Genomic DNA, 22165 nt, shown 5'->3' on the forward strand with positions numbered 1-22165 from the left:
TGCTGCCACTGAACAACTGACAGCTATCAGCTTCCCAGCACATGCAGACTGACAGACACAAATTACCTGGATGTTTTTGTGCATGTCTTATACAATTACAGTCAATGCATCTCTAAACAGGAAATACATTTGTACTTGGCTGTGATGCCTATTGTGCTGTGACGTGTTTTAGAGACTCTCCTGCAGATGTGCACCTGGTCCAATCATATGTATATGCTCCTTTAATGCCTAAATTACTTTTTGTGATTTTTTAGGTTAATATTTAGGATCAATAATTATCATACAATATCATTCACCATTTCACGTGTTATATGTAAAAATCAAAACAAATGTTTATTGGTCCACACATATTTAGCAGATATATGTTTTTGTGGGTGTAGCGAAATTCTTGCGTTCCTGGCTCCATGCCATAAAAGATGTCATATCTGGACAATCACTATCGCCCCAGCCCCTCTACAGTAGTTATCAACACTTTTTTCTGTCAAATAAAGGATGTTTTGTTATTTCATCCGAACCGACCAAACTGTAGCACGGGGCATTCATTTTCTCCTTGTGTTTGGCTGGCGGATCCACGTGAGGGGCGACAGGGAGCCGAGAGAGCGTACTGTTGCCAGTAGCCAATCAGCGAGAAGCATTTCTTTGGCACTATAAAAGCCACGGTGCTCTCGTAGTGCACAGTATTCACACAGTTGTTTCAAGTGAACAATTTAGAGGTTGTTGTGTTTTGAACTAATAAAAGCGATTACTTTTGCTTCATCAGAGACATTATTGAACAATTTGGATTTAGCATCGTCTTGAAAACTGAACAGGGAATTAGTCAAAATGCGTCTGATACAGAACATGTCAACCATCGCGGAGTTTGCGACCCCAGATTGTCCGTCTAACCGGACCATCAAAATAGCGGTGATTGGGGGCAGCGGAGTTGGCAAAACAGGTAAATCGACAAAATCAGTTCTACTAAATGTTGACAAGTGTATTTTAGTAACTGATGTTATAAATGCATAGGCTACATGATGATTAACTTATGGTCTTCTATTCCAGCTCTGGTAGTAAGATTCCTGACAAGGCGCTTTATTGGCGACTATGAGAGAAACGCAGGAAACCTTTATTCAAGAGAGGTCCAAGTGGACGGAGAGCAGGCAGCCATCCAAGTCCAGGACACGCCGGGTGTTGATGTAAGTTCACAATTTGCTTTTTGGTACGTTTCCAAATGCGCTCGTTTGAGTGCCCACAGACCAACATTTATTTAGGCTAGTCCACCAGAGCCTCTGATCAATGTGAGGTTTTCTGAATGAATAAATCAGTATCTACTGTAGTCACAAAACCATAGTAGGCTATGTGAAGTTTGCGCTTTCTGTTCAGAGTTCTTCCCTCCCTGCTCTGGGCACTGGTCCAAACCCACAGTTTTTGTTCTTACTAAAAGTGCAGAGTTTTTTTTTTTTTAGTCTGGCCTTCTAATTTCCCATTCAGAGAATGTCTGAGCCAGGGATAAATGATACCCCACTTCTGTCTCAATCACCATCACCCTGTCCACCTTTACTCACTCAGGAGGAGAGAGTAGAGGCAGGAGAGGAGTAACATTTCAGCCCACTGGTTGATTAGACTACAGTAATCAATTTATTAAAACACACCTGTTGAATAATGATGGGAAAATATTTGGTCTGGCATGAATTTAAATCACTTCGCTATGAGGCTGTCCAGGTTGGACTTTATGAAGTTAATTCATGCATTTTTAAACACTGTTGTAAATGAGTTCCAATGTAACAGTTCTCTAATCATGATCTCCATGTTCTCCTCAGGTGACATGCAACGGCCTCAGCCTCCCTGATCATGTGACCTGTTCCATCCAATGGGCAGATGCTGTGGTGTTGGTCTACTCTGTGACTGACCGCCATAGCTTCGACCTGATTGGCCAGTTGCACCAGCTGGTAGCCCGCGCGGGCGGGGCCAACGTGCCTCCTGTCATCCTGCTGGCCAATAAGGCGGACCTGCTGCACATGAGGCGTGTGGATGCCGAACAGGGCCCCTTGCTGGCGGCGGCGCTGGGCTGCTCCTTCTACGAGGTGTCAGCCAGCGAGGACTACAGCCAGGTGCATGGGGCCTTCCACAGGCTGTGCTGCCACATGGCCAAGCAGCAGCCCCAAGCCTCCATGTCCTCCCACACCACAACTGGAGCATTAGAAAAGAAGGGGCGCTCACCCCTCATCCCCAGGCCAAAGTCCCCCAACATGCAGGACCTGAAGAGGCGCTTCAAGCAGGCTCTGTCGGCTAAAGTCAGGACGGTCACCTCTGTGTGAGAAGTACTTGGCTTCGTCCACTACACAACATGGTCCAGAGTGGCTACAGAAAATACATTGACTGAGGAGAAACGAGGACAGAAGATTCCTGTCTCGTTTGGGGACTCAATCCTGTATGGATAGAGCAGCCTGACCTGCGACGAGCAGCAGAGACAAAAAGGAGGCTCAAGTTTGACCTCTGACTGAGGTCACTGTCTGACAGAGGTCATGACCTGTGGGGTGAAACTGTTCACTGACTCTGCAGACGTCTGCTATGAGGGACAGCAGCTGGGAGGTGTTGGTATGTCAGTCCACCAGAAGGGACAGAGGAGCTGAATGAAGCCCAGACACACTCCAGATTGTGTGAACACTGACATCTTCTCTTGGTAACAAAAGCCTTGACGGACACTGCAGAGTATTTTTAGCTGGCTGCAATTTACAGTTTAAATGTTTTTTTCCCTCAGGCTGCCACTGCATGGCAATGCTAAAAGACACTGACATTGTCAGACAAGCCGTTCACTGTTTAGTTTCTCATCTGTCAAACTCCTGTTCCCCAGTGCATTCCTTGTACAACAGCCAAAACCATCATTCTGCACATCATGGTAGTGAACTATGAGTGGAAGACAGGATCACTGTGGGGCAGCAGGGTATGGATATGGGGCTGGGTGGGATGTTGTGGTTATTTGTAATGCACTTTAAGAAAACAAAATGGTTGACTTATTTTTCATACTTTTGAAAATAAAATGATTGCATTCATGATGACTCTTGTCTTATAACCTCATGAGTAAAATACAAACAACTAACAACTTCTACGAGCCAGGTATGAACCATGTATTATAGGTTAGGCTGTGTGTAGACATTATCTACAATGAAGCATACTACACCACACCAGTTCAGGCTTGTCCTCAGAGGTGCTGTTCCTCAACCTGGGTGGTGTGACCAATGACACCACAATGCTATTACAGTTATGTGAAAGTTCCTGTCACTAGTGAGGTTCACAGTTCATGCTGATTTGACCTGGGGTCTACTGTCCTATGATTGAGAATATCAGGCTCCAGTCAACATGAAACACCCATCTGAACATGAAGAAAAAAATAAGCTTCAGGGCAGTTAGTGACATGGAGATGTGCAAAACTCAACTGTTGACCCCTGTTGGACAGACCATGGCCTGTCATTACCACAGAGGCCCTCCACTGTAGCTCTCACTCTCTGAGAACCCGATGTGTAGTGGTTTAATTCCGTACTGTGCCAGAATATTGAAAACCAGCAAGACGCCTCACGTTACTTCTCTCACCTGTAATGAGCTCACACATTGTATAGGACAGTCAGAACAACACAATTGTTTCATATCACTCAATGTATTCAGATTTAATTCAAACAACTCTATTTGAATGTCATTGCTTTAAGTTGATCTTCAAGACAGAATCAAGTTTACATTCAGTACAGTTTGGAATAAGTACATGAACACTTAATGTGATTTAGGGTGTACAAGGGATGGGATACAGATCTTACTAAACATTTAGGAATGCCTTTGAAAAACCCTAAATAGATCCTCTTTCTATCATCTAGTCTTATGTCTGGTCTGCTCTGCTCACACACCAATGACTCCAATCCATTACCAAACCACAAAACCTCAATGGAGCATCTAATTTCTCCTCTCCAGAAAGTGGTACGTGTCGGTGGAGAGTGTGTGGTCCTTGTTCTGTGCTCACACACCGATGTCTGGCACCAGTCTTTGGGTGGTGAAGAGCAGCTCAGGGACATCTGTAGGTCTCAGCAGTCTGGTGGAGAGGACCAGCACCTGGGACAGAGAGCAGACAGACAGACATGGAGAGTCCGACTAGCTCGTTGCTAAATCAGCAACAGAGAAAGACAACAGTTGGTTGTGTTCAGACCATTGGTTCAGACAACTGGAGTAGACGTCCTGCTTTAAATAAGTAGATACTGAATGTGAACGGAAGCATTTCACTGTAAGGTGTATTTGGCGCATGTGACTAATACAATTTGATTTAATTTGACCCCATAGAAATCATTAAAATGTGTTTAGATAAAGATGAGTTTGTTGTGCCTTTCATCCACATTCAGTATATGACCCAATGACTCAGTTCATACATTAGACAAACACAGGCTATTCACTATTTATGTTTCATTAGTCCAAACAAAACCATTTTCTGACTGCTTTTAAATCTATTAATAACCAAGTCCTTAGAGGACCTATACGTTCCTGGAAGCCAGCCTTTATCAGAACACTACTAGCTGCAGACAGACAGATCGAGCAGGCTGAATGGGTTGGGGTTAGAGTGCGTGTTGAGGGCAGAGAGTGTGTGGGCCGCTGGCTGCAGGATGAGGGTCCTACAGTAAAAGCCTCTCTCTTTCTTCTGTTGTTCTGATTAGAGATGTATTCATGACATCAGCCTTTGATGCTGCTCAGGCCTTTCATTAACACAGCTAGCCAGGGATTAGACTGTACTGCAGTACACTGGCTTTCAGTTCATTAACCATGTACACACAGCGTACAATACACACGGATGTTTAGCATGTGGTTGAGTCAGAGTGTGTTGTAGCAGACACACAATACACAATCATATGCATTACCACATCACACACAAAGAATGTACACGTGTGTAACATTAGTTCCTTTCTGCACTATCCATTGTCTGTCACCTGAGAATATGTCTCAGTCTGTGTGCGTGCGAGATAGTGATATAATAGTGATATAATGACTTTCTTCAACTCAGCACCCAGATTATTGTGGTCGTCCGCTCCCTGTGTTTTATCCTCAGGATCCTCTTTTGATGTCACTCAGACAGATGACAAACCCTCGCAAAGCCATCACAGTGTGTTATGTAATGCCACCGAGCCATAACCTGGAAAGCTGTAGCCTAAAAAACACATTCATACCACAGCAGCGAAGACTGCACCTGGCCTCTCGTATCTCCTCTGATTTATTTACACCTCACCCTCGCTCTCCAAATCCCCCCTCGATGCAAGCTCTGCCGGGTGAGTCGAGAGCAAGCGGCCGTGGTCTCTCACCTGTGTGCCCGGCTTGTGGGCGGAGACTACCTCGCGGATCAGGCGGAGCTCAGAGGGAGTGACTCCTCCCACCAGGAAGAGAAAGAGCAGGGCGTGGTCGCTGGGGTGTGGACGGCTCACCTAGGGAGGGGTTAGGGATTGGGATAAAAATTAGCTCATGTAATTTCATTGCCACAAGTTAACCATATCATAATTAAAGGTTATGCTATGGTTTGTGAGCTGAAACTCTAAAAAACAATCTGTGGAGCCAGATTACAGTTCAGCATAAACTGACTCTCTGTCTCTCCCTATGTCTCTCTCCCCTGCTGTCCTTCAGTCTCTCCCCTCTCTGGTCTGAGTCACTGCCCAGCTGGAGTGCAGTGGTCAGAGTGGACTATTCAGCATGAAGGCTTTAAACAACACTCATTCCAGACACACACACAGATTTGTACATGAGTGTGGGTCAGGGGGTCTGGTGTGCCAGCTATGTGTGATTGGTTGGCCTACGGGTAATGGCTGTGTTCTATTGGCTGGGGAGCGACGGCGAGATCACAACTACAGCCTTTGAATAACAACCGTACAATCAAAGCTGCAGGGGGGCGGGACTGGTCCGGGATGGCCAGACATGTGCATCAGGACTGTCTGCCTGGGCTGGCTCAACATGTGTCTTACAATAGGTAGCCTTTATCTGTCAGAGTGTTTGTGTTTGTGTATGTGTGCGCGTGCATGTGTGTGTGTTTACATTGATCAATATGCACAAGTGTGTGGATGTCAGACTGAACATGTGTGTGTGTTTACATTGATCAATATGCACAAGTGTGTGGATGTCAGACTGAACATGTGTGCAATGTAGTAGGTCAAATGGGTATGGGTTTTTGTGCTCATTTGTATTCATATTACATACAGTATGTACTGTATGAGTGCATTAGCTATACCTGCACACACACAGAACAGCAGACCAGCATCTACATGTGCATCCTTAAAGAGATATGAACACCCACCCCCCATCTGGCAACACAAACCCCCTGCACTGTAGCACCAACCAAGTGTAAGGTACATGTGTATGAGTGAGTGAGGGGAGGGGATGGGAGAGGAGTGGAGGGAGGAGGAAAAACACAGCAACACACCTACGCCTAGACAGACAGACAGACACACACTAAAGAACTACAGATGGGGTCTTTTGAGAGTTGTTCCCTAGACAGTGAAGACAGGGAGCTAAACAGTGAAGGTAGATTGTGGTACAGACTAAAGGGTGTAACCATGTGTTTTATGGTTAAAGGTTATACTGTGCCGTGGTCAGTGAGTTTTATATGGGTGATTTACTGTATGGAGGGTGTGTATAGTTTTCCTAGAGGTTTTATGGTTCAGAGAAAGTAACCTTTAATATTACCCTTTCATAAATAACCCTCTCACGAGGGTGTGTGTCATCTGCGTGTTTGTGTGTGTGGTTGGATCAGTCTCTCACCTTCATGAACATACTGAAGCCAGTCTTGAGCATGTCGGTGAGGCCTCCAGACATGTGTTCTATGTCGGGAGACTCAGGTCTGTCTGGGTGGAAGATCTCCTCCAGAACCTGTCTGAGGAACGGACGGTACATCGCCTGGAGAACACACAGGAACACAGAGGAACAGGGCCAGTCAAAACATATTCTACAAATATCACTAGTTTCTCTTTGTGCTTTGTCCTATTTTGTACTTGTGAGTTATGCCATAGTGACAACAAAGTGGAGGGTGAGCCATATATAACACAGGGATTATATAATGAGTGGGAGTGTGTATTACGTCTCTGTGCTAGTTATGTACTGGGTGAGTAGTGTCTGTCTGGGTTATTGGAATAAAGTTTGTGTTTGAAGAACCCTTAACAGTGGTGTGATCCTCTAGTCCCCTCCATCACTGGATGAATGAGAGATGGTGTGATGTGAATAACTATGAATCAGAGTTAGAAACAGCTCATCTCTGTAGGGCAGGCCTCTTATTTTGAAGGTCCATGCAGATGAGATGAGGGTATTGAGTTGTTTATACGGGCATTATTGTTGCTGGGGATGAAAATAGCTTTGTTTTCAGTTATGAGCCAGTGTGTTGCGGAGGGTATTGTTGAAAACAAGTGTTTGTATGATAAGTGTTTATGTGTGTGTGGGTGTGCTGATGATTTCGTTTTAAATTGCCTTGTTATTGTGTGATTAGTCTACCGTGGTGATTATTGTGAGGCGCATATACTGATTGCAGCCAAGTATTAGTCAGCCAGGCAGGCTGTTAGCTAGGTGAATATGGATGGATAGTCAACGTGACATGACCCAACATGCTCTAAAAAATACCCCACCGCTCCAGACAGGCACAACATTCCCATAAACCCTGGCAGAACACTACACCTCTACAGATACACACCCAGGAGGTGTACATTTCCCAAGCTGCATATGTCATCACTCCCCCTCTAACACACACATACACACACATACACACACACACTCACCAACCCTTCTTAGCCATTTGGATAATATATTTATTCTGTACTCATTCTATCCGTTCACACTAAAAGCACTGTGACTTTAACACGCTACTGTATTCAGTTTAAAAGTTATACCGTAGAGTGCTGAGCATGAAGGAGAGGGCACCTTGAAATAATATTATAAATAAAGTTATCAATGTTCACATTCTGAAGGTTATAAAGAAAACACAGTAATATTTTCCAATTGCACTTGACAAACTCCATACAACGCTATTGTGTGTAGAGAGACAGAGACAACAGAAAGAAAGAGTGAAAGAGAGCAAGAAATAAAGAGAGGAATTCGCTGACTGAAGGTTTAATCTGACCAGCTACCCGGGCCTATAAAGCAGTCCATTTTTAGGTTACAAGGTAAACCAGATTATTTTATGTGCGGGAAGTTCATATCCCGAGTTAACAATGCAGCCACAGTTAAGGTTTGGCAGAGCTTTATGAGAATTCTCAAAATAGCAGAGTGCTCAGAAGGGTCTGGAGCAAGGTTCCCTCTAAAATGCACCAGTACAGAGCGCAGTAGCCGAGACTGCTGGGCTGAACTATCAGCCCACAGAGAGATGCAAGAGATTTCACTTGCTTGACAATGTCAACATATGTTTCACATGCCAATATAGCCCTTGAATTGAATTAACCAAACCATTCCTAGTCGATTGCCAGACGTTTCTATAAAAAACCCAACAATCAGCCTAGTTTTCTATTAGTCTCAGTCTGTTGAAAGTAGGTTCACCCGATTCAGCTGCACTGTGCGCCAGTAGGCCAACTGTTGCCATTTTGAACCATTTCATGTGTCAATGTACAAACTCTGCCTTCCCGGAGGACCCAGAGAGCAAGTGCACTACAGGCCTACAACTGTCCAATCGGATGGCTTAGATTACCGTGTCTGCAGTACTTTAGCAGGCATAAGAAATCTACAGCGTGAGATTTCAAAACGTTTAAAACCATGACTAGAGAGTGTCAACGAATACATTAAAAAGCTGCTGTTTTTATGAGTGGTGCCTAATTCTGACCATCAGAAGGCAGGCATCATCAGCCCAGTAAAAATAAAAAGCTAATTATTCACATGTATGCTCACTCAGCTGTGCCTCACAAGTAATACAACAACGGTGTGATCAAATATACACTACATCAAATTTTGAAATATAATTATAAAAAAATGGCCTGAACAACAATGCATTGGCATGGCAATTCAAGCAAAGCCAATATGCAGCGATAATGTATTGGGCCCATAGCGTACTGCACAAACCTCATTGCTACAGTTTGCAGTGGTGACCCATCATTCAGGGCAGGTGAGACAGACCTGTTTTGAGCCCCACCTGTCTGTTACTTGAACTATGTGAAGCATTTATTTGGGCTGCAATTTCTGAGGCTGGTAACTCTAATAAACGTATCCTCTGCAGCAGAGGTTGAGAGAATGCAATGAGTGTGCAAATTTGTCATCTAAGCAAAGGGTGGCTACTTTGAAGAATCTCAAATATAAAATATATTTAGATTTGTTTAACACTTTTTGTGTGTTATTTCACAGTTTTGATGTCTTCACTATTATTCTACAATGTAGAAACAAGTAAAAATAAAGAAAAACCCTTGAATAAGTAGGTGTGTCCAAACTTTTGACTGGTACTGTGGATCTGACTTTTGACTGGTACTGTGGATCTGACTTTTGACTGGTACTGTGGATCTGACTTTTGACTGGTACTGTGGATCTGACTTTTGACTGGTACTGTGGATCTGACTTTTGACTGGTACTGTGGATCTGACTTTTGACTGGTACTGTGGATCTGACTTTTGACTGGTACTGTGGATCTGACTTTTGACTGGTACTGTGGATCTGACTTTTGACTGGTACTGTGGATCTGACTTTTGACTGGTACTGTGGATCTGACTTTTGACTGGTACTGTGGATCTGACTTTTGACTGGTACTGTGGATCTGACTTTTGACTGGTACTGTGGATCTGACTTTTGACTGGTACTGTGGATCTGACTTTTGACTGGTACTGTGGATCTGACTTTTGACTGGTACTGTGGATCTGACTTTTGACTGGTACTGTGGATCTGACTTTTGACTGGTACTGTGGATCTGACTTTTGACTGGTACTGTGGATCTGACTTTTGACTGGTACTGTGGATCTGACTTTTGACTGGTACTGTGGATCTGACTTTTGACTGGTACTGTGGATCTGACTTTTGACTGGTACTGTGGATCTGACTTTTGACTGGTATTGTATATTTATATATATTTTGCTGTTGGTTATTTTGGCATGAATACATGTCACATATCAGTTTGCAAACACATTGCGTTAATAAAGCCGCATAAGGCAGCTCCAAAATGCTGGTGTTTCAGCCGAGCTCAGTGCTTTCTGTGGTGGTACGGCCTCCAGCGGAAAATATGGAGCGTAGGGGTTGGTAATGTTCTCTAGTTGCGCCGTGATTGGTTCAGTGTTCTGTTACTCACACTACGTCACTGCAAAATCTACAGGGAGAGCTAAAATAATTCAAGCCCCTTGGGTGCTGCCATAGAGTTACATTAGAAGTTCCCATCCAAGAAGGCTCAAGGTCATTGGCCACAGATAAAATGACGTCAAATCACGTTATATCAACCGTAGCTTTGACTGGACTGATCATGTCAACATCATACTTTCAAAATCTTAGCTAGCAAGCTAGACAAGCAGTCATCATCATGAATCAAGTTGACAATCTACTAGAAAATCCTTTTCAATCCTTGTCATATGGATAAAAATTAGAGATAAAAAGTATCGGTGCTCATTGGCCATGAACATTGCACAACAAGTTGGAAATCGCAAATTCAACAATGAGTGTTTTGGAAGGAATCAGTGACTAACTGCAAGCGTTGCAAAACAACCACTAGCCTGCTATCTATTCAGTGGAGTGGGTGTGTGGTCCAAGTCTGGGTTTAAGGGTCTCTTTTCCAAGCTTAAAGGGATAAACATTCACATGCAACACTATGGGCCAGAAAAGGTTGACCACATTGGCGATGTTGTCAATACAGTATGATTTCTGCCTCGTTCAAAACAACTGGAAACTCGGAACTGGGAACTCTGGGGAAAAACGATCTCAGACTGGGATTTTTAAATGTTTATTATTGATATATATTTGACCCCTTTTTCTCCCCAATTTTGTGATATCCAATTGGTAGTTACAGTCTTGTTCCATCAAGAGCTGTGCGTCCTCCAAAACGCAACCCAGCCAAGCCTCACTGCTTCTTGACAATGCTTGCTTAACCTTGAAGTCAGCCGCACGGAAACACCGTACACCTGGCGACTGTGTCAGCGTTCATTTCACCTGGCCCACCACAGGAGTCGCTAGAGCGCGATGGGACAAGGACAACCCGGCTGGCCAAACCCAGACAACACTGGGCCAATTGTGCGCCACCCCATGGATCTCCCGGTCGTGGCCGGCTGTGACACAGTCTGGGATCGAACCAGGATCTGTAGTGACACATCTAGCACTGCGATGCAGTGCCTTAGACCACGGGAAAATATGTTTTGAACAGAATTTCAAGACGGGAACCCTGGCCTCTTTCTAGAGCTCCGACCTGAAGATCACTGACATCATGATTCAACATTGTTTTTTCCCCCAAGTTCACAGTTTTCTTGAAAGCACCAAATCCAGAGAAAGTCAGACTTTGATGACAGAGTTTGATGACAAAATTTGCCCACAAGAAGGACTGCCATTCCACCTTCCTGTTCACAGCACAACAAGGTGAGTCAAAAATTGTACTGTATGCTGGTGCAAAAATGATGTAATATGCCAGGGAGATATGTATACTGTAGCTAAGAAAGTAATACTAAGTGTATGTTGTGTGCCTCACCCTAATAATTTGGTCCCTTTTCCCCTCATAACTTAGCCTAATGTTGCATAAGCTTCCGTTTTTTAAGTCATGTAAAAAATACATCTGAGTGGTAGAGCTCGGCTTGTATTTTGACACAGAAAGTTATTTTGACATGATTTGGTGACCACTTCTAAAGTTTTCCCTGTAAACACTATCAACATTTCCCTTTACTGTGGCAATTGTGATCAATGCAATATTAGCCACGTTCAATGCAACCTACCAAAACAAAAACTATGCAAGAGATTTTGTTGAAGGCGCATCAGAGTACTCTGCCCGAGCTACACAGACCTGTGCGGCAAAAACAAATCAGAGCTGCAGTAGGCCTAAATGCAAACAGACCATTGCCATATATGGATCTGTGCCATTTACTTTGAACTGGACTGTGTTTACAGCATGAGCAGTAGATGAGTAGACACGCTTGTTTTGAGATCAAAGCGAGAGCTGCATGTAGTCACATGTGCACATTTTGTTCATATCCGTAGCTATTTAGTGAGTTATTAGCCAAGTTATAGATAATTTGGAGTCAGAAATAGGGGAGCGATTGCTTCCTATAAGAGCAGAAAACGCGTACATTTCTAGACATGTTTAAAAAGCTAGTCAGGTAAAGAGCTTTTTTTTTGTCTTAAAGCGGCAGTGTTGTATTTTGAGACAGGCTTGAATAAGCTAAGTAGCCAATAGACAGAGTGTAGCGTAATTTGTCTGATTCTCTCTAATAAGGGTATGGGAATAATAATGCATTTTATTTTGTAAAATGTTTTCTTGCATCAAACACAACATTTTCAGTCTGAAGGACAAGTCGAAAAAAGGTTAATGTAAAACCCTGCATGTTTTTTTAAAAGTCTCATGGAATGGCCTACATTGTACACCACACATTGGCTGCATGTAGGCTGAATGATAGACCAGCAATTTACATATTCAAATGTTATGGCATGTATTTTCTCCATTGTTTTTGATGGCAGGCCACTCTGGTAGGCCTACATTATGATCAAATAGCCACCACAGCCTACATTGCCAATGTTAAAACAAACTAAAAGTAGGTACAGCCTCAGTGTTCACAGTAAACGCGCGCTAGAAGTTGAACATAATTTTTTCAAAGTTTGAGTTTGCCCTCAGCAGACCTGAAATATTGCTCTGGATGTTAGCTTCTTTCTAGAAACACACACACACACACACACACACACACACACACACACACACACACACACACACACACAAAACTGTGCTCTCAATACTTGAAGAGATAGATTTTCTTGACACCTAGCAACCAGTATCAACACAGAGCAAATAGTTCCATCCTCCTCTGCTTGACTGAGGTGTGATACAGTAATATCCAGGTAGACACACCCTTCTGACATGGAATCCTCACACCTTTGACACCTGTCAACCAGATTCACCCCATCAGCATCTAATGAAGTGATTCTACCTCATGCTGACAGCCATCTCGGCCATATTAGGCATGTGTGGGGAGACTGACTGTGTTATATAAAAGCAACATTTTATTTAAAAAAAATCATCCAGCACTTCAACTTCCCCATGCAAATACATGTCAGCTCAGTGAGCAAACACAAACAAAACAAACAAACAAACTTGGGAGTAAACACATGACTAACTCATCTAAACACGCATTCACATACAGAGAGAAAGAGAGGTTTGAACACATTGGCCTATGCGTTCAAATGAAACAAACAAACCAATTCATTCATCTCCCCATCCACCCACAAGACAAAACAGTCCTTTATAGCCTCATCTTTGTCATCCTGCTATCACCCAGGCCCCCCATGACATTTGGAATGAATTTCCCTGTTACTAATAGATATTCATTCCCCCTGGGACTCACCTACTAAAGAGGATAACAAATGATTCACGCAAACACCCACACTATCAACAACAGTATAATTAAGCAATAAGGTACGGGGGTGTGGTATATGGCCAATATCCCACGGCTAAGGGATGTTCTTAGGCACGACACATCCCCAAAGTGTCTTATTGCTATTATAAACTGGTTACCAACGTAATTAGATCAGTAAAAATAAATGTTTTGTCATACCCGTGGTATACAGTCTGATATACCATGGCTGTCAGCCAATCAGCATTCAGGGCTCGAACCACCTAGTTTATAATGAAGGTTACATCCGGCGCCGACAGAGATGGCCGCCCCGCTTTGCGTTCCTGGGAAACTATGCAGTATTTTGTTTTTCACCTGTTACTTCTTACATTGGTACCCCAGGTAATCTTAGGTTTCTTTACATACATTTGGGAAGAACTTCTGAATATAAAAGCAACGTCAACTCACCAGCCGTACGACCAGGAATATGACTTTCGCGAAGCGGATCCTGTGTTCTGCCTTTCACCCAGGACAATGGAATGGATCCCAGCCTGCGACCCAAAACAACGACGTCGTAAAAGAGGCAACCGAAGCGGTCTTCTGGTCAGACTCCGGAGACGGGCACATCACACACCACTCCCCAGCATACTACTCGCCAATGTCCAGTCTCTTGACAACAAGGTTGATGAAATCCGAGCAAAGGCATTCCAGAGAGACATCAGAGACTGTAACGTTCTTTTCTTCACAGGAAACATGGCTCACTGGAGAGACGCTAACGGAATCGGTGCAGTAAGCTGGTTTCTTCACACACCAACAGAAAGAAACATCTTACTGGTAAGAAGAGGGGCGGGGGCGTATGCCTTATGATTAACGAGACGTGGTGTGATTACAACAACATACAGGAACTCAAGTCCTTCTGTTCACCTGACTTCCTCACTGAATTCCTCACTATCAAATGTCGACCGCATTATCTACCAAGGGAATTCTCTTTGATTATAATCACAGCAGTATATATTCCCCCCCAGGCCCTGAACAAACTTTATTTGACTCTTTGCAAACTGGAAACCACATATCCTGAGCCTGCATTCATTGTAGCTGGGGATTTTAACAAGGCTAATCTGAAAACAAGACTCCCTAAATTGTATCAGCATATCAATTGCGCAACCAGGGCTGGTAAAACCTTGGATCATTGCTATTCTAACTTCCGCGGCGAATATAAGGCCCTCCCCCGCCCTCCTTTCGGAAAAGCTGACCACGACTCCATGTTGTTGCTGCCTGCCTACAGACAGAAACTAAAATAAGAAGCTCCCGCTCTCAGTTCTGTTCAACGCTGGTCCGACCAATCTGATTCCATGCTTCAAGACTGCTTCGATCACGTGGACTGGGACATGTTCCGCATTGCTTCCAACAACAACATTGACGAATACGCTGATTCGGTGAGTGAGTTCATTAGAAAGTGCATCGGCGATGCTATACCCACAGCAACGATTAAAACATTCCCAAACCAGAAGCCGTGGATCGATGGCAGCATTCGCGTGAAACTGAAAGCGCAAACCACTGCTTTTAACCAGGGCAAGGTGACTGGCAACATGACCGAATACAAACAGTGTAGCTATTCCCTCCGCAAGGCAATCAAACAAGCTAAGCGTCAGTATAGAGACAAAGTAGAGTCACAATTCAACGGCTCAGACACAAGAGGTATGTGGCAGGGTCTACAGTCAATCACGGACTACAAAAAGAACACCAGCCCAGTCACGGACCAGGATGTCTTGCTCCCAGGCAGACTAAATAACTTTGTTGCTCGCTTTGAGGACAATATAGTGCCACTGACACGGCCTGCAACCAAAACCTGCAGACCCTCCTTCACTGCAGCCGACGTGAGTAAAACATTTAAACGTGTTAACCCTCACGGCATCCCCAGCCGCGTCCTCAGAGCATGCGCAGACCAGCTGGCTGGTGTGTTTACGGACATATTCAATCAATCCTTATCCCAGTCTGCTGTTCCCACATGCTTCAAGAGGGCCACCATTGTCCCTGTTCCCAAGAAAGCGAAGGTAACTGAGCTAAACGACTCCCGCCCCGTAGCACTCACTTCCGTCATCATGAAGTGCTTTGAGAGACTAGTCAAGGACCATATCACCTCCACCCTACCTGACACCCTAGACCCACTCCAATTCGCTTACCGCCCAAATAGGTGCACAAACGACGCAATCTCAACCACACTGCACACTGCCCTAACCCATCTGGACTAGTGGAATACCTATGTAAGAATGCTGTTCATCGACTACAGCTCAGCATTTAACACCATAATACCCTCCAAACTCGTCATTAAGCTCGAGACCCTGGGTCTTGACCCCGCCCTGTGCAACTGGGTACTGGACTTCCTGACGGGCCGTCCCCAGGTGGTGAGGGTAGGTAACAACATCTCCACCCTGCTGATCCTCAACACTGGGGCCCCACAAGGGTGCGTTCTGAGCCCTCTCCTGTACTCCCTGTTCACCCACGACTGCGTGGCCAACTCAATCATCAAGTTTGCGGACGACACTACAGTGGTAGGCTTGATTACCAACAACGACGAGACGGCCTACAGGGAGGAGGTGAGGTTGTGGACTTCAGGAAACAGCAGAGGGAGCACCCCCCTATCCATATCGATATGACAGTAGTGGAGAGGGTAGTAAGTTTTAAGTTCATCGGCGTACACATCACGGACAAACTGAATTGGTCCACCCACACAGGCAGCGCCTCTTCAGCCTCCTGATGTGGCTTGTCACCAAAAGCACTCACAAACTTCTACAGATGCACAATCGAGAGCATCCTGTCAGGCTGTATCACCGCCTGGTACGGCAACTGCGCCGCCCACAAAGCAGGGACCGAGAGACTGAAAAACAGCTTCTATCTCAAGGCCATCAGACTGTTACCAACACACTGACTCAACCCCAGCCACTTTAATAATGGGAATTGATGGGAATTGATGTAAAATATATCACTAGCCACTTTAAACAATTATACTTAATATAATGTTTACATACCCTACATTAATCATCTCATATGTATATACTGTACTCTATCATCTACTGCATCTTTATGTAATACATGTATCACGAGCCACTTTAAACTATGCAACTTTGTTTACATACCCTACATTACTCATCTCATATGTATATACTGTACTCGATACCATCTACTGCATCTTGCCTATGCCGTTCTGTACCATCAATCATTCATATATCTTTATGTACATATTCTTTATCCGTTTACACTTGTGTGAAGGGAATTGGAATTGTTAGGTTAGATTACTCGTTGGTTATTACTGCATTGTCGGAACTAGAAGCACAAGCATTTCGCTACACTCACATTAACATCTGCTAACCATGTGTATGTGACAAATCAATTTGATTTGAGTTTGAATGACCTGGATTATCAGTTGATATAACAAGTCTCTAGCTGGCTTCAAGTTCCAAAAGCTGGTCTAGGATGAGCTCTAAACCCTGAAAGAATTAAACCAACACCGTCCGCAAGTCTATGGATAGAACTTTGTATTGGGTGTTGAGAGCGATTAAGTCTCAATTAGTTTGCTGAGTGCTTTCTGCTGAATAGGTGGACCTTCTTCCGTTTAGCCCCCAGAAGGACAAGAGTCTCGTCAGACTCCTCAGAGAGTGGTTACTATGGCAATGGAAGAAAAGTATTACTTTATGTAAGACTAACAATGCCACTGCAACCTTCCAACCAAAACAAATATGCTTTTTAAGCTTCTCAGTATGGTGTGTGTGTGCGTGCAGGTAAACTCAATTGATAGGTCTTGGAATTGTCTCCTACTGTTGTGGTGTCAAAGTATTTTCACTCTTAACTCACTCCTCTACCTTGAGATGGACAGGATAGCAGTACTGAGATCACGGATGTTTCCTCTTCAAGCCATTCCAGTCATGCTCTAACCCCCCTCTTTTCTTCAGCATGTGAAGTGTCTGACTTCTTCCGGGTAGAAATAATTGATTAACAGCATGAAAGGTTCCAATGGATAATGCAGGTGTATACATGTGTACACTGCATATGTTACTGAGCATTGTGTGTGTGCTATGAAACACACCATACCTGGCTAGTGTCTTCTTTGGTGTGTTCTTATGTCAGAGAGAGAGAGAGAGAGAGAGACAGGGACAGACAGACAGAGGGCCAGACAGACAGAGGGCCAGACAGACAGAGGGCCAGACAGAGGGACAGACAGACAGACAGAGACAGACAGAGACAGACAGACAGACAGACAGACAGACAGACAGACAGACAGACAGACAGACAGACAGACAGACAGACAGACAGACAGAGGGACAGACAGAGGGACAGACAGACAGACAGACAGACAGACAGACAGACAGAGAGACAGAGGGACAGAGACAGACAGACAGACAGACAGACAGACAGACAGACAGACAGACAGACAGACAGACAGACAGACAGACAGACAGACAGACAGACAGACAGAGGGACAGACAGACAGACAGAGGGACAGACAGACAGAGGGACAGACAGACAGACAGAGGGACAGACAGACAGAGGGACAGAGGGACAGAGGGACAGACAGACAGACAGAGAGACAGACAGACAGAGGGACAGAGGACAGACGGACAGACAGACAGACAGACAGACAGACAGACAGACAGACAGAGGAGAGAGAAAGAAAGAGAGACAGGGGAGGCAGAGAGAGACAGGGGAGGCAGAGAGAGAGAGAGAGAGCAGAGAGAGAGAGAGAGAGAGAGAGAGAGAGAGAGAGGAGAGAGAGAGAGGGAGAGAGCAGAGAGAGAGAGAGAGAGAGAGAGAGAGAGAGAGAGAGAGAGAGAGAAGGGCAGAGAGACAGGGGAGGCAGAGAGAGATGCAGGGGCAGACAGAGAGAGAGAGAGAGAGAGAGAGAGAGAGAGAGAGAGAGAGAGAGAGAGAGAGAGAGAGAGAAAGAAGGGCAGAGAGACAGGGGAGGCAGAGAGAGATACAGGGGCAGACAGAGAGAGAGAGAGAGAGAGAAGGGCAGAGAGACAGGGGAGGCAGAGAGAGATACAGGGGCAGACAGAGAGAGAGAGAGAGAGAGAGAGAGAGAGAGAGAGAGAGAGAGAGAGAGAGAGAGAGAGAGAGAGAGAGAGAGAGAGAGAGAGAGAGAGAGAGAGAGAGAGAGGCAGGCAGAGAGATGGTCAGGCAGAGAGAGATTATCTACTTCACTTGCTTTGGCAATGTAAACATATGTTTCCCAATTGAGAGAGGCAGAGAGGCAGGGGCAGGCAGAGAGACATGGACAGAGAGAGAGAGAGAGAGAGAGAGAGAGAGAGAGAGAGAGGCACAGGGACAGACAGAAAGGAAGGCAGAGACAAAGCCAGAGAGACTGACAGACAGGAACAAAGTGAGCCAGAGACACTGACAGACAGGAACAAAGAGAGCCAGAGATACTGACAGACAGGTACAAAGAGAGCCAGAGATACTGACAGACAGGAACAAAGAGAGACAGAGATACTGACAGAAAGGAACAAAGAGAGCCAGAGATACTGACAGACAGGAACAAAGAGAGCCAGAGATACTGACAGACAGGAACAAAGAGAGCCAGAAATACTGACAGACAGGAACAAAGTGAGCCAGAGATACTGACAGACAGGAACAAAGTGAGCCAGAGATACTGACAGACAGGAACAAAGAGAGCCAGAAATACTGACAGACAGGAACAAAGTGAGCCAGAGATACTGACAGACAGGAACAAAGTGAGCCAGAGATACTGACAGACAGGAACAAAGAGAGCCAGAGATACTGACAGACAGGAACAAAGTGAGCCAGAGATACTGACAGACAGGAACAAAGAGAGCCAGAGATACTGACAGACAGGAACAAAGTGAGCCAGAGATACTGACAGACAGGAACAAAGAGAGCCAGAGATACTGACAGACAGGAACAAAGTGAGCCAGAGATACTGACAGACAGGAACAAAGTGAGCCAGAGATACTGACAGACAGGAACAAAGAGAGCCAGAGATACTGACAGACAGGAACGAAGAGAGCCAGAGATACTGACAGACAGGAACAAAGTGAGCCAGAGATACTGACAGACAGGAACAAAGTGAGCCAGAGATACTGACAGACAGGAACAAAGTGAGCCAGAGATACTGACAGACAGGAACAAAGTGAGCCAGAGATACTGACAGACAGGAACAAAGTGAGCCAGAGATACTGACAGACAGGTACAAAGAGGTACAAAGAGAGCCAGAGACACCGATTGTAAGATTTGTAATTACTTACTCGCAGTGATTACATTTGACATAGTGCTGTTACACTCTGGGAAAAAGAACATTGGGTTCTTAAGTGTCTGAAAAAAAAATGCCACCCCCCTCTCTACAGTCAGAGGAAATGTATTGAAGGTAGATTGGATTGCAATATATGTCATGGAATATGTCATGAAATATACATCATTAAACCTACGTCATTAAATAGTCTATAAATACATGCAATTATCAGATATCCTAAGCAGCTTATTGTAAGGTGAGGGGAAAATAAGAGTGAAAGTAGGAGACATTCAGAGAGACATGCTAACATCTACAGGGCCCCATTTTCATTTCTCAAACGTTATCTATCTGGATTTCGCCTATTGAATAGGATTAAATGCATAGAAATAGAATGAATAGAACAGACACATTATTTACTTTAATGGTGACTCCCGTTCTATTCATTCTATTTCTCTATGCCAGTGGTTCTTAAACTTTTTCAGCCTGGGACCCAAATGAGAAATTCTGTGTTTTCCTGGGACCCAAGGTTAGGAAAATATGCAACTATACGTAAATATCGGTACATTTCAATGCACTTATGCCTAAAAAAAATGCAATATAGGCAAAAACAAATAAAAATGAAATACCCATAAATATATTTTCATGTTTATTTTTCCCCATTAAAAACACTCCTACACACCTTGGAACTGGTGCTGTTAAAATACAATACATAATTTAATTCTGAACTGAAATAAATGGACACACACACACACACACACACACACACACACACACACACACACACACACACACACACACACACACACACACACACACACACACACACACACACACACACACACACACACACACACAGGCTTTTTGGTTGTGCAACGCTAAGTAACAGTACAGATCAAAACATGCAGGCCTACTTACTGAATACATTATTGTTGATAGACAGTTTAGGTTGGAACTGTTGCTGTTAAATTTTGAACTGGAATAAACTGATTGATCACGTCACACAGATGTAGACCAGAACACATACACACAGTCCTAATGAGAGGTGTGTGGCTGGTTGAAGTTTTCAACAAGCATGTCTATTCTGGGCTCAGTTTTTCACAGTGCAACACTGGTCAATCTCAGCATTGACACAGTTTCTGTACTTGACAACCCTGACTCGCATAGATATGTGGTGCCAAACTGGATCAGAACATCTACTGCTTTCTCAGTCAGGCAGGAGACCGCTTCCTGCTGTAGATGAACAACCCAGAACTGTGTGTGTTTGTCTCAAGCATCTTGCTTCAATCAGTTTATTCCAGTTCAGAATAAAAATGAATCATCTGCTCATCATCACCTGTTATACAATGACAACAATGCCTTGCTAGCTGATATACTTTTCCACCGTCGAAGCACTGTTTCCTGAAGCACTGTTTCCTGAAGCACTGTTTCCTGAAGCACTGTTTCCTGAAGCACTGTTTCCTGAAGCACTGTTTCCTGAAGCACTGTTTCCTGAAGCACTGTTTCCTGAAGCACTGTTTCCTGAAGCACTGTTTCCTGAAGCACTGTTTCCTGAAGTCCTGTTTCCTGAAGGCCTGTTTCCTGAAGGCCTGTTTCCTGAAGGCCTGTTTCCTGAAGCGCTGTCTCCTGAAGCCCTGTCTCCTGAAGCCCTGTCTCCTGAAGCCCTGTCTCCTGAACCTCTGTTTCCTGAAGCACTGTTTCCTGAAGCCCTGTTTCCTGAAGCACTGTTTCCTGAAGCACTGTTTCCTGAAACCCTGTTTCCTGAAGCACTGTTTCCTGAAGCACTGTTTCCTGAAGCACTGTTACCTGAAGCACTGTTTCCTGAATCCTTATTTTATGAAGCCCTGTCTCCTGAAGCTCTGTTTCCTGAACCCCTGTTTCCTGAACCCCTGTTTCCTGAAGCACTGTTTCCTGAAGCACTGTTTCCTGAACCCATGTTTCCTGAACCCCTGTTTCCCGAAGCACTGTTTCCTGAAGCATTCTGCCCTGTTCTGAAAGTTGTGCCTGGATGTTAGGTCAGGACGTGTCGTTTTCATTTGTTTCGTTTTGAGAGACTCATTACTAAGCACTTCCCCACACAAAACACATTGTGGACGCTCCTCGTTATTTCTCAAAGTTTGTATGAAAGAGACAGAAAGTCATCAATGTATTTGCGTTTCATGAGGACTGAGCTCAGTCAGAACTGGTGATTACCGTGAGTCCATTTCATGATGATTGAGCTCAGTCAGAACTGGTGATTACCGTGAGTCCATTTCATGATGATTGAGCTCAGTCAGAACTGGTGATTACCGTGAGTCCATTTCATGATGATTGAGCTCAGTCAGAACTGGTGATTACCGTGAGTCCATTTCATGATGATTGAGCTCAGTCAGAACTGGTGATTACCGTGAGTCCATTTCATGATGATTGAGCTCAGTCAGAACTGGTGATTACCGTGAGTCCATTTCATGATGATTGAGCTCAGTCA

The 22165-nt window shown here is 44.4% G+C and overlaps 2 protein-coding genes across 2 annotated transcripts in view; one reads left to right on the forward strand and one right to left on the reverse strand.

The window, feature by feature from the left end:
* The first annotated feature begins 667 nt into the window (after positions 1-667).
* LOC118392518 (ras-like protein family member 11B) lies at positions 668-3026 on the forward strand. Its single transcript, XM_035784565.2, has 3 exons — positions 668-934; positions 1042-1175; positions 1800-3026. The coding sequence occupies exons 1-3, from the start codon at positions 823-825 to the stop codon at positions 2295-2297; spliced, it is 744 nt and encodes a 247-aa protein (XP_035640458.1). The 5' UTR covers positions 668-822; the 3' UTR covers positions 2298-3026.
* A 603-nt stretch (positions 3027-3629) lies between these two features.
* Positions 3630-22165, reverse strand: part of LOC118392472 (sec1 family domain-containing protein 2) — a 198320-nt gene continuing 179784 nt past the window's right edge. Inside the window, exons 7-9 of the mRNA XM_035784486.2 lie at positions 6754-6888; positions 5310-5429; positions 3630-4077 (exon numbers count right to left, since the gene is read on the reverse strand). Of these exons, the coding sequence (XP_035640379.1) occupies positions 3985-4077; positions 5310-5429; positions 6754-6888 (348 nt within the window). The 3' untranslated portion in view covers positions 3630-3984. The remainder of the gene's footprint in view (positions 4078-5309; positions 5430-6753; positions 6889-22165) is intronic.

This window comes from Oncorhynchus keta, chromosome 1 (assembly GCF_023373465.1).
Source record: "Oncorhynchus keta strain PuntledgeMale-10-30-2019 chromosome 1, Oket_V2, whole genome shotgun sequence".
Taxonomy (NCBI): Eukaryota; Metazoa; Chordata; class Actinopteri; order Salmoniformes; family Salmonidae; genus Oncorhynchus; species Oncorhynchus keta.

Bases quoted from the DNA above. Each gene is read 5' to 3' on its own strand.
- LOC118392518 (XM_035784565.2), top strand. From the start codon at position 823: ATGCGTCTGATACAGAACATGTCAACCATCGCGGAGTTTGCGACCCCA. The intron at 935-1,041 runs GTAAATCGACAA...CTTCTATTCCAG, and splicing joins CAGCGGAGTTGGCAAAACAG to CTCTGGTAGTAAGATTCCTG. The intron at 1,176-1,799 runs GTAAGTTCACAA...TGTTCTCCTCAG, and splicing joins AGGACACGCCGGGTGTTGAT to GTGACATGCAACGGCCTCAG.